The 12,069-nt window shown below is 49.3% G+C and overlaps 1 protein-coding gene across 5 annotated transcripts in view; it reads left to right on the top strand.

Moving 5' to 3' along the window:
* FHDC1 (FH2 domain containing 1) overlaps positions 1-11,517 on the top strand; it is a 38,738-nt gene extending 27,221 nt beyond the window's left edge. For all 5 annotated transcript variants that reach the window (XM_087437521.1, XM_087437520.1, XM_004420925.3 and 2 more), the window contains 3 exons: positions 1,243-1,360; positions 4,783-4,947; positions 7,050-11,517. In XM_087437521.1, coding sequence (XP_087293647.1) covers positions 1,243-1,360; positions 4,783-4,947; positions 7,050-9,098 — 2,332 coding nt within the window. In that variant the 3' untranslated portion in view covers positions 9,099-11,517. The remainder of the gene's footprint in view (positions 1-1,242; positions 1,361-4,782; positions 4,948-7,049) is intronic.
* The last annotated feature ends 552 nt before the right edge of the window (positions 11,518-12,069 follow it).

Genomic DNA, 12,069 nt, shown 5'->3' with positions numbered 1-12,069 from the left:
TATAAGATATAAACTAAAACAAATTTGTGTGGGAATCTTTTTTCCTCTGAGTAGTATAGAAATGTTACTAAGAGACAGAGAGAGAGAAATAACATTACATTTTTGAATTGACATTTCTGGTCAGAGTTAGATGAGGAAGTTTAGCTAGATATTGTCTTAGAAAAAAACCTATTCAGTAAGGTTTGCTTATTTGAAGTGGAAGGTGAAATACACTTGTGAAGTATAAACAGATCATAGGTGGATGCCAATGACCAGTGAAGGTGGAAAACTTTATTGCAAAAAGAAAAGTTAGGTTGACAATGGAAGCGTGAAAGCACCCTAATTTATAAATTTGCTAATGGAATTCCACCTGGATTTTAGGTGTCACTTATTTACTTTACCAGGTGACAAAAACATCATTCATGCTCTACTAATCTTGATTTGACATACAGAACAAAAGCCTTTCAATCAGTCCTCCCATTTCTTTGCAGAATTGTTAGCTGTGTGTTAGTTCCCTCTAAAATACAGTGCTGGGCCGGCCCAGTGGCGCAAGCGGTTAAGTGCGCGCGCTCCGCTGCGGCGGCCCAGGGTTCGCCGGTTCGGATCCTGGGCGCGCACCGATGCACCACTTGGCAAGCCATGCTGTGGCGGCGTCCCATATAAAGTGGAGGAAGATGGGCACGGATGTTAGCCCAGGGCCAGTCTTCCTCAGCAAAAAAAGAGGAGGATTGGCAGATGTTAGCACAGGGCCGATCTTCCTCACAAAAAAAATAAAATAAATAAATAAATAAAACACAGTGCTTACCCTGGGTGTCTGTGGCAACCAACATGAAGTCTGCTTAGACTCTCCCTATTACCCTTAGTGTCAGGATTAGCAGCGTTTGCTGTCTTGCTTTTCGTGAGTTAGAACTTTTGTGTTTGTGTTTAATGGCCAGAGGAGAGTGTAAGGATCTGAGTCCTGCTGGCTTTTAGCTTTTAATGCTTATTTCATAAAGGTGTTCAGACAAGTCCCATGGTTTTGGTTATCTCACCAGCAAGAGCAAAGTTACAGCCTGCTCTCTTTGAACCACTGTGTGCCTTTAGGAAGGAATCGGGCTTAAAAAAACATAGGAGGAAGCTCTAAATACAGGGATAGGTAAAGGTAACCGCAGTAGCTCTCCCCTTCTGTTTCTAGGGTTGACCAACGGTTGGTCTTGTTTGATGTACCTACATGACACATGGCTTCTCTGTGCCAACTGCCCACTCTCCCCTTTCTTCTTTTAGATTATCTCTGGATAGTACGGAGGCAGAACTACACTCGCTCTTTGTCAGGACAAGATCTCTAAAGGAAAACATCCAGCGGGATGGTGAACTTTGTCAGCAGATGGAAGATTTCCTTCAGGTTTGTGGGTGATTCAAGTCAGTCCCTCTAATTTCATCTTCCAGCAGCACCGCGGAGGCTGGTTAAATTTGCATGGGCGTGTTTGTGGAAGCAGCAGGTTCCCATTCATATTTTTTCCCCCAAGTCAGTGAAAGGAACTTTGTATTTCAATGCCCATTCTCTGTTGGATTGGTTTTTTAACAGAGGATATTGAGTAGGGTCTAAGCCTCAGGTGTTTGTTAGGGGCTGGGCCCGGGGTTTATCACGGCTCCGTTTGCATGATCGCACCCCACCGTAGTGAACAGGTACCAGCTTCTGGGGCTTACGCTTGGCAAGTTATGTCTGGGAACTCAAGTTTTGGTTCTAAACCGTGATTTAGGCGTTCCTGTCTCCCAGTCAAACTTTTGGACAACAGAATGACGTTCCCTAGAAATTGTAAAGACACCTGAGAACTTGGGCTGTGGTTCCTTCACTTGTTTTTATTGAAGAAACAAGCTGCATTTTGGCATGTGTTCTAATGAGCACGGGAGAACACAGGATAGCTGTGCCTATCAATACCCAGAATACCTCAGCCGCACAGGGTGTGTCGGGAGCTGCTCCGAATAACATCAACAAAAAACAGCAGAGTGGATGTGTTTGTGACAGCTCCTTGTGACTCACTAATCACATAGTCTGACATACTTCTTCTCTCTTCCTTATTTAAAAAAAGTGGCACCGTTTCATGCTTTCAGTCTTGGGTGAAATGGTGTGCTACCTTAAATGTCAGTGCTTTGAGACTTGCGAGGTGGAACATGTGTGGCAGGCTGCCCTTGGCACTAGGAAGGAACAGCATGCGCCAAAGGTTGTACCAACCTGGGCCTCTACTCATAATTAAGCTACATCAAATATTGTGAGCTTCAGCTCCCATCAGCAAACACTTGATTTTGTTTGGCTCTGCTGTGAGTTTATTTTTATTATTAAACACGTGTTCTGTGTTTTCTTTCAAATATAACCAAACTCTGATTTTCCCTTTAAAGTGCACAGATTTTCCTCAAAGTGAAACCACAAAGCAAACACCACCACAGAAACACCTAACAGTAGGTAGTAAGCACATTCAAATGAAACCAATCCAGAAATTCAAGGAGAAGGCCCATCATTCATCGAGATAAGAATTCTGGATGTCTCATTCTCCAGTTCTTATATTAAATATTAATATCTTATGCTAAATAGTAATACAGAAAGGCTTATGATGAAAAGCAGGTCTGTCTTAGCCGCGCATCTAGACCCCTCTTCAAAAGCGACCTTGTTTTAATTCTAAACGCTTCTTTTTGGTGGTCATTTTTCTCTCTGTAAATAAAATATCCCATGCAGCTATTATTTTTCTTTTTTAAATTCAATTTCTTTTTAAATAGGGGAGATCCAATTCTTTAAGGTAGGTTATAGGGTCAGGCCATGAAGGGCTATGAATGCCTCTGAACACTTTGGACTTGGTGCTCTAAGCCGTGGGGAACTAGTGAAGGTTTTTGAGCAGAAGAATGACAGGAACACAGTTTTGCAGATCTATGTCAGTATTTTGACCCTGTGGGCAACAAATACCAAGTAAATTGCTTTGGAACTTTGGTCCGTAGCAGACAAGTTAGAGATGGAAAGTTGAGTTTGCTACCGGAACTGCTAATCTGTTGTCAATCATGCTTTACCAGTGTAGCTTTGGACTTTTACGTTTATGGCCCTAGTTGTGTAGAAAATGAACTTGTGGCAAATAACTCTGAGCATGGTGATTTTTCAGATCCATATTCGGAATGTTTCACTGTCCCAAGTCCTAAAGGTGACTGCAGTGCATTTAAGTTTTTCCTTCCTAGTATTGTCTCAATGCCCATGGGATCTGGTGATGAGACATACGAGGTGGAGCTGAGCTCCCATATAGATTCTTGTCAAGAGTCCTATTTTTTTGCAGTTGAGCTGTTCTTGGCTGGAATCCACCTTTCCCCTTGTGGAACAATGACAGGCAAAGATTTATCCTTTCATTAATAACCTTCTTTCCCTAAAGAAAAATATGGCATGAATGTACACACTGCCTTGGGCTACTGACTCAGATGGTTACTTTCTCTGGTATTTGGTTTCCTAAATAGTTTTGGTTTCCTGCTACCTCTTGAATGTTTGGTGTAAGAAAAGGGCTTTTAAGGGGGAAAGTGTGTTGGAGTGGGTGGGAGGTGATGAGTCTTCTTGGAATTTCTCTTTAGGTTCTGTAGCTCTCCAAGCACGTTCAAGCAGCGATTCCACTCCTCAAGGGTGGGCAACCTATAACTTCACCATTTGCCAGGCCTGTCCCCCCACTCAAAAAGAAGTTTCTCAAATATAAGCCTTTTTAAAAGCATGATACATGTGACTTCATAAAGTAATATATTTCATACATTTCTTCTTCATATAAGCCTTGTTCCTCAGTGACAAAGAAAGCAGTGTGAGACTTCAGTGTGATCCCAGATATTCAGTCTCCATGGGGTTGTGGCTCCTCCAGCCTGCTGTGTGCTCATTTCAGTTCAGCATTCAGTCACTGAGCTGCAGTTAGGGAAGGGGGTTTGTGCCCCTTGGCCCTAGTGGATCCCTGTCCTGAAAGGGTTGGGAGCTCATTGGAGGAAAGCAAGCTCTGTCATTCCCACTGTTTGGTTGTGGCAGTATTTGGATCTGAAGGGGCCTTGGAGACTTTGTGTAGAAGAATTAGGAGACAGTGAAGAAGTAAAGAGCATGGATTTCTATCTGGCAATAATTCCTAACCATGGGTACCCATCAGAGTTTTAATAAAATATTAATGGCAGGTCCACCCCACACCTACTAAATTGCATGGGTGGGGTACAAGCATGGACTGTAGACAGTGCTTCCCAGCTGGCTTGGACAAGCACCCCTGTATGAGAAGCCTTTGCTAGGCGTTTGTCTAGGCACGAGAGCTTCAGTCCTGTGGGGGTGATATTGACCCTGACGTAGCTCATTTGCAATTAAGTTTAAACTCCCTCTCAACAGGGCAGACCTCTCAGCAGACAACTTGTGAATCCAACAAGGGCCTTCTGGACCCTAAAGTAAACTCTTGGCCAGTATAAGACTCGGTTTTAAGAGAAGGAAGAACAGACGCAGAATGGGTCTTCCTTAATAAAACCAACTGTACACCGTGTCATTTTTTCAATGACATTAAAGGTGAACATTTTGTTAGTGGCATTCCACAGGTTAAAGCTCTTTAATCTCTTGTGGCTTCCAGGCCTCACACAGGAGTTCACCTTGCTTCCCCAAGGTTTAGTTTGGGTTGAATTGTTTTCCTTTTGGCTCCGAGTGCAGTGGACTTGCAATAAACCTCACCTTTCTCAAGACCTGAAATTGAACCCCGGAGCACGTCTTCCCGGGGCACCAGACGGGACGCCGAGCGCCTCGCAGCCGACCCTGTTTACTTCAGCGTGTGCTCGTTTGTTTTCCTGCAGTTTGCCGTGGAAAAGCTGACGGAACTGGAGCGCTGGAAGCAAGAGCTCCAGGACGAGGCCCACACCCTGATAGATTTTTTCTGCGAAGACAAAGAAACCATGAAACTGGACGAATGCCTTCAGATATTTAGAGACTTTTGTATCAAATTCAACAAAGCGGTTAAGGTACGGCTGAGGGCATCTCTGTGTTTTTCTGAGTTGTTTGCATTTTTATTTTTCTTCTTCTGGACCCAGCCCTCTGCCCATGGCACAAAGATGGTTCAGCATTTCCACGGTTTCAGGAAAGTCTGGTTCAGGCAGCGTTGCCAGGCTTTCAGTTGGGATTACTGGGAAGCGGCTCTGCCATTCCGGCCCCAAGCACTTTGTGTCGTCAGGAGTCTGGCATTTGGCTGCTTCTGCTACTTTGCTGCTCATACTGACACTCGCTTTAACGCCCCCAAAGCATTTTGTTGGTAAAGTTTATTTATGATGGCAGTCAGGATATTAAAAAGTCTGAAGACCCTGAATGACTTTCTCACCCCCACCCCAGGAGGGGATGTCCTCTTTCAGGGAGACCTGGATTGTGGTGGGATGATCCGAAGGCCTTCTCTCACCTGTGTCGAGCACGGTAGCCATTGCTCCGGGAGTGGGCACCATGGGAACCAGAGCAGGCTTCGAAATTCTCAAATATTTAGGGAGCCGACTGCTGTCTGAGCACAACAGCCGTGTTTCTTGCCCTTCCACCACCAATTCCAGGAATCTCTGAGTTCAGTGCAGAAGCCAGAAAACTCTCTGGGTTGCTTGGCTTTGCAAATAAAACTTTCATCTGTGAATTAAAAACAAAACATCCCTTCACTTCACGTGGTGCCGAGGAACCAAATACTTGTGCGTCATCTCTTTCCCTATATTTTAAATGTAGGTTTGTCCATAGCCGAATTTCTTTGAGGACTGGTCAAATTTCTCTTCAGTCCTAAGTGAGTAGCCCAGAGTTACTTGAGTTCTCAACCTTTCCTTTCTCTATCCAGCTAAGAGAAGGAGGCTAAGCCTGTGGCCACGTCTGCTCTCCTGGGTCCAGGCAGTGAGCTCAGTGGGGAGGCGGTGGTGGGGGGTAGAGGCCAAATTGGCTCTTTCTGAGGCCCTCACTCCCTGGCAGAGTCCTACAGGCCCGAGAGACCACCTGTGTGATGCTCTCAGCCCAGCCGCCCTGAGAGCCAGGAGCTAGCCCCGCCCCCACTGCAGACAGCCTTGAAAAGAACGGCCTCAGAGACATGGGAACATGGGGTGTCTGAGGCCAGAGCTGCAGGAGGGGCCAAGAGTCCCCAGCCAGAGCCAGAGCCTCACAGAAACTTGGATGGGAAAGTCCACCGTCTGAGGAAAGTGATTTTCAAGTAACAAATACTAAGGATAACAGATTTGGGTTGTGAGAGCCACATATTTATGTGACACAGATATATTTAAAGTGCACAGCCAGGCGCTAAGTGTGCTTTGGTATGTGCCTTTGTGCTGGTTCCATTTGGTTGGGGGAGGGCTGGGCGCTTGGAGCAGGCTGTAAGGTAGAAGGTTTTGGAAAGCAAATCCTCTTCTCTGATTGTGGGAAGGGGGTGGGGCACAAGGGACAGAGCCACCGTGGCATTTCTGGTGTTTCTTTATCAGGGAGCGCTCAGAGAACAGAGATTTGAAAGACATCTCTTAATGTCTTGGGTATGCATTTATGCACTGAAATCCTTGTTAGGTAGAATGTGCTGCACATGAGAAAGAGAGAGAGAGAGACAGTGTGTGTGTGTGTGTGTGTGTGTGTGTGTGTAGATCATGCAACACAGCGGGACAATTTCAGGCTCCCCCTTTTAACACCCGTAGTATTTTTCTTTCTGCCATTGCCGACATAGCACTTTCCTGGAAGTCTTTTCTGTCTTGCCCTGCTTAGAAACCAAGTTAGGTTTCCTCAGAGTCGAGGTTGCAGGCATGTGTGGAATCACATGCTGCCCTGAGGGGACAATGCCTTGACTGGAAGTTGGGCCCAGTGATCCAATGACAACCTTAGACAGATTACTGGGGCCAGGCCTAGTATGCTCCTCCAGTCAGATCCCCAAGTAGGGCTGGGCGAACCTAGCCCTCCCCACACACACGCAGGTGCAGACACACACAGTCTGTCTCAGTGAAGCTCATGACCCAGGTCTCTTCTCCACGTGGGTATCTCTCACTGGAGTTCTAGGGTAGGTGGTTCTGGAATTGCACATGGCTCCCTCGTGCCTCATGCATCTCTGGGCTTCTCTCTACCCCTCGTTCAGGACAACCGTGACCGGGAGGTGCAGGAGCTGAGGCAGCTGCAGCGGCTCAAGGAGCTGGAGCAGAAGCGTCGTTCCTGGACGGCTGGGGAGCTTGGGGGATTCGGCCGGAGCAGCAGTGAGAATGACGTGGAGCAGCTGACCAAGAAGGGTGCAGAGGACCTGCCCTCTTTCCTGCACCCCAGGCCCATCAGCCCCTCCTACCGACCCCCCAACACCCGCCGTTCTCGCCTCTCCCTGGGCATCTCCGCTGACCGGGAGCTGCTGACCTTCCTGGAGAGCTCCACTGGCAGCTCAGAGGAGCCCAACAAGTTTAACAGCTTGCCCCGGAGCAGCCCCCGGCAGGCCTGGCCCACCGTAGTCTGGATGGATCCTGGAGAGCCAAGGGGCCAGGACTCCAGCCGCACATGTAGACCTGAGGCCTCAGAGAGCCAGGAGGAAGCCCCTGACCCATCCTTAGCTTGGCAGAGCCAGCTCCCAGTCCCTCGGCCTGGGGAGGCTGCATCCGCCTTCCCCCAAGCTCGGCGTGGCGGCATCAGCATCCTCCGAAAGAGGAACAGCGAACCTGTGGGCCTGGGTCCCGGCCGGTCCCCTCCACTCTCGCCACTGGCTCTGGGGATTAAGGAGCATGAGCTGGTGACAGGGCTGGCCCAGTTCGATCTCCAGGGTTCCAAGGGCCCAGAGATACCCCGGCTGATCGTGAATGACTTCACCCCAGTGGTGTCTTTGGAGGATGGGAGCCTGCATCCCCTTGGCACCAGCAACGGCAGCCTAACACGTGTGGGCAGAGGTGCCCCGCGGGGCCTCAGTCCAGCCCTGGGGGATGGCAGTGCTGCCCCTAATGAACCCAGCAGCTCGGCTCTGGTATCTGTGGGCAGCAGTGACCCTGAGAACAAAGATCCGGGGCCTCTGGTCTACATCTCGGACACCACCGACTGTTCTCTGACCCTGGACTGCTCAGAGGGAACCGACTCCAGACCTGGAGCGGGGGAGCCGGGGGAGAGGGGTGAAGGGGATGGCTCCGTGTCCTCTGGGGCTGGGGAGACGGGTGGCAGCCAGGTCTCCTCTAACCCTGCTTCCAGCCCCCCTGGGGAGGCCCCTGCCCCTGTCTCCGTGAAGAGCGGGCCCAGCTGTAAGGGTGGCCTTCCCAGGGACAGACCCGCGAAAGGGAAGGATGTGGTGGCACCAAAGAGAAACTTCCTCAAAGAGGTGTCCCAGGTGGCCTCCAAGCCGGGGAGTGGCCGGCGGGGCCAGGGGGCGGCACCCAAGCCCGTGCGGACCTTGACCTCCTCAGAGAGCGAGGGCATGCGCAAGGTCGTGCCCATCTCCAGGGCCAGCAGGGCCTCCGCGGGCTGGAAGCGGCCCCCTCGGGAGACCCCCGGCAGCACAGATGTGCCGTGGTCGCGCCGGAGCGCTGTGCGGGGGAGCTCAGATGCGTCGCCCAGGAGGCCCTCGACGGGGCCGGTGGTGGTGGCTGAGGAGCAGAGGCTGCGCCGAGCCAGTGGCAGCTCCAGCAGCGCCCGTCCCGGGAAGGAGCCCTCCCTGCAGCCCAGGGGCTCCGTCAGGAAGCCCAGCGCCAAGCCCCTCAGAAACGTCACCAGACAGAAACCTGAGGACAATAAGATCTGCTGCTCCAACTCCCAGGGCCCCGAGAGCCCCCAAGAAGACCCCAAGCCCCCGCCAGCCCCCAGTGTCCCCCGTGTCCCACTCCCCATCCCGAGCTTCGCCCGAAACACGGTGGCCTCCTCATCTCGCTCCATGAGAACAGATTCCCCTCCTGTGGCCAAAGTCCCTGGCATCACGCGGACAGTCTCGCAGCGGCAGCTGAGGGTGAAAGGTGGCCCTGAGGACGCCGCCCCCAACAACAGCGGCACCCTGCGGCGAACCAGCAGCGCCCGGGGCCCCAAAAAGGGTCTGGAGTCTGCTGAGGGTCCCAGTGCCAAGACAGAGACCCCTCTGAAGGGCAGAGGATCTGGGGAAAGGGCCTCGATCCGACTGAAAGGCCCAAATCAGACCACACTGGGGAACGTGTTTCATCCCTTACGGAAGTGATGGGTGCCTGTGCTTTGTCACCTGCTGGGGTTCAAATGGAGAGGACAGACTTCTGTGAAAGGCCAACACCGAATGTCTTTGTTCCACATAAAGCGATCCACTGGTGCCGCCTGCCAACGCTCGTGTCACTGAATGCACAGTCCGGGATGCCTGTGGACTGCCGCCTGCTGTGCTGACTCCTGCTGTAAAATCCCGAGTCAGGACGTGGGTTCACCAGTGATGGGCCAGCACCTCCTGCACGCCGCACCCCAGAGGTGTGTGCCCTCGAACCCTCTCCCCCAAATCAAAGACCCTGTGAAGACCCCGACGTGTAAGATGTCATTCTTATATAACAAGTCAAAAAAGAATTTTGGCCAGTTTTATATATCAAAGACATTTTTTATGATAAATATTAAATGTTGTTTAGTTGGTTCTTTTTGGAGAGTGAAATGCCTCCCAGGGGAAAAAAGAAGAAAAACCCCTTAATATGAAGATACTTTTATCTTCCTGTGTTCTCTGGCCTCAGGGGTCCACCTGCCCACACTGTCCATTGCAGGCAACTGGACTTCTCTGTCAGCCCTTGGTGTTCTGTGGTTGGCACCATCTCCTTGAAGATTTTCTGCCTATGGTTGGCACCATCTCCTTGAAGACTTTTGGCCTTGCTCGTCTCTCCCTGCGTAACTTTGGGTGTGGGTTTGCGTGTGAGCAGGAGGGAAAATGAGGCTGGTGGACAGAAATCAGATGCTCCCATGTATTCAGGGCAGGCACCATGGGCATGGGGTGTGTGCCTCTGGGGCCTGCATGGCTGCAGGGCAAGCCTCCTCTGCAGATGGATGGCAGCCCCTGGGAGAGTACTGGATCTTCCAGAATTTAGAAGTGCCATATTATAATGGAAAGGCGTCAGGGGCTGTTCAGCTGAGCGCATATTTCCCGTTCTGTGTGTTCTCATTCGTGTACCTGTTGTAAAACTGAGTGAAGGCTGCTATGACTTGAGTTCGCTCTAGTTACAGGGAAGAATAAACCCTTCCGTCTCCCATCTTTCTTCCTTATCTTTTTGCTCCCAGCCCTTCCGTCTTTGCAATTGTGACCTGGAGCCTGGAGAGTCTCTCACACTCTGTCTCTCTCTCTCTCTCTCTCTCTCTCTCTCTCTGTCTCTCTCTTTCTCTCTGTGATGATACTTTTTAATGTTGATGTCTGTTCTTTGATGCAGTGGTTTTTAAATCCTGAGAAAAACCAAATCAAGTCTTTAAAAACAGACCAAAAAAATGAACTTGCTTTCAGAAGAACTTATATCATCAGGCAAAATTAAAAAAAAAAAAAATCAGGCTTCATTCAAAAGAAAGGGGAAAACATCCTTTTTCTACACAGTATCCATTCACTGCTTTCCTCTGAGATTAATTGAGAAATGGGGGAATTCTTGAAACTTTATTGTTTTTTAAAAATTGCCCTCCACTTTTTTTCACTTTTGGTCACTTATTAGTGAAACCTCGTTTTGGATCCAACGGTGATCGGTGGATTTAGGCAAATACAATGTATTTGTGATGAATCCATGTGGTTAATGTTACAGTCTCCCTCCTGTAAAATGTTGCTTTCCATCCAAATTAATTGGAAACTCTGAGCTTCCATAAGTCAGCCAAATTGAAAAGGTAAACTTTATGGTTGAAGAAGTGAGGCAGCGGACCACAAAACCTCTTGTAAAAATAGCTCTGAGTAGATGTTTCCAGGGCTCCACAAAGCTGGATATGGGAATGCTGAGCTGTTTTTCACCATCTAAAAAAGCCTAAGAAATCATATTTAATCATGCATCCAACAACATTCAAAACATAGGGCCCATGGGAGATGGATGAAAGAGGTCAAAAGTTTTTGGATTTGTGGATAGTGATGGAGTCGGGACCCCTACGCAGGACCTGGGAACCAGGATCTGAGTCCCTGCTCTATCACCAATGCCATGTGACTTTGACAAGTCACTCCCTCCCCCTAAACTTCTGTTTCTCAGTCTGCAGAAGTGGGGACATGGCCTCAATGATGGTCTCCAAGGGTCCTTCTAGCTCCAAGAGTCCAAATCATCATAAACAACCAATGACCCATTTGCCTGGGGTCAGCTTCTCTGAACCAACCCTCAGCGTCCCTATAGCAGAGGCCTCATGTAAAGGCCTGCTCAGAAGAAGGCACCTTCAGAATGGGTTGCTGCTTTGAAATCCTGAGAAGTGGTGTGTTACTTAGCCCTGTGGAAAACATCTGTGTATACATCTGTGCGAGCAGGTGATCATTCTATTACCTTTTATTGGTAGTAAGCTTGGAGAAATAATTTAAGTATATAATGGAGAAATGTACATACGTTTCTATATAAATTTGTTTAAGATGAACTGAATGTATTTAAAGGTCCATTTATATGTTCTTTTACCTAACATGTAGTTTAATAAAGTTCCTGTTTATGGGAGTTGTGTCGTATCCTCGGCTGTTTCTATGGGTGTGTGTGTGTGATCCTGGTGGGAGGGTGTGTGATTTCCCGCTCAGAGAGAATGGGGGGGTACAGGAGGTGCGGGAGGGTTGAGAGACAGCCGTCTTACCCTCAAAAGGCTCAAGAGCCGAAATCAGGCTGTGGGTGTGTGTCTTCTGGGTAGCACAGAACCTGCATTTAACTGAGGGCCTGGGGAGTGGGCCTTGCGCCAGACCTGTGGGAATGCAGGCGTGCATCTGATACGCAGGCCATCGATGGAATGTTCAGCATCTCGTACACGCTCACATTATTCCATGTTTGGGGCCAAGCTTTGTGTAATCTCCACGGGGCCGGCAAGTCTGGATCTGCTCCTGTGTGTCCTCATGTGTTTTGGCTCAGGAGACTGTTGGGAAATCTCAGCTCACCTCTGCGGCTGGCTCAGGAATGAGCAGAGAAGGGGGGTGTGTGGTTTTATTTGAAATGAAGTGTTGGTGCTTATTTGAAAAGAAAGGGGGATTGTGCGTAAGCAGCGCCTCATAGCTGGGGGTTTCA

Source organism: Ceratotherium simum, chromosome 12 (assembly GCF_057802395.1).
Source record: "Ceratotherium simum simum isolate JZ-2026a chromosome 12, ASM5780239v1, whole genome shotgun sequence".
Lineage (NCBI taxonomy): Eukaryota > Metazoa > Chordata > Mammalia > Perissodactyla > Rhinocerotidae > Ceratotherium > Ceratotherium simum.
Note: the sequence above shows the minus strand (reverse complement) of the source record. Positions and strands in the feature narration are given on the sequence as shown.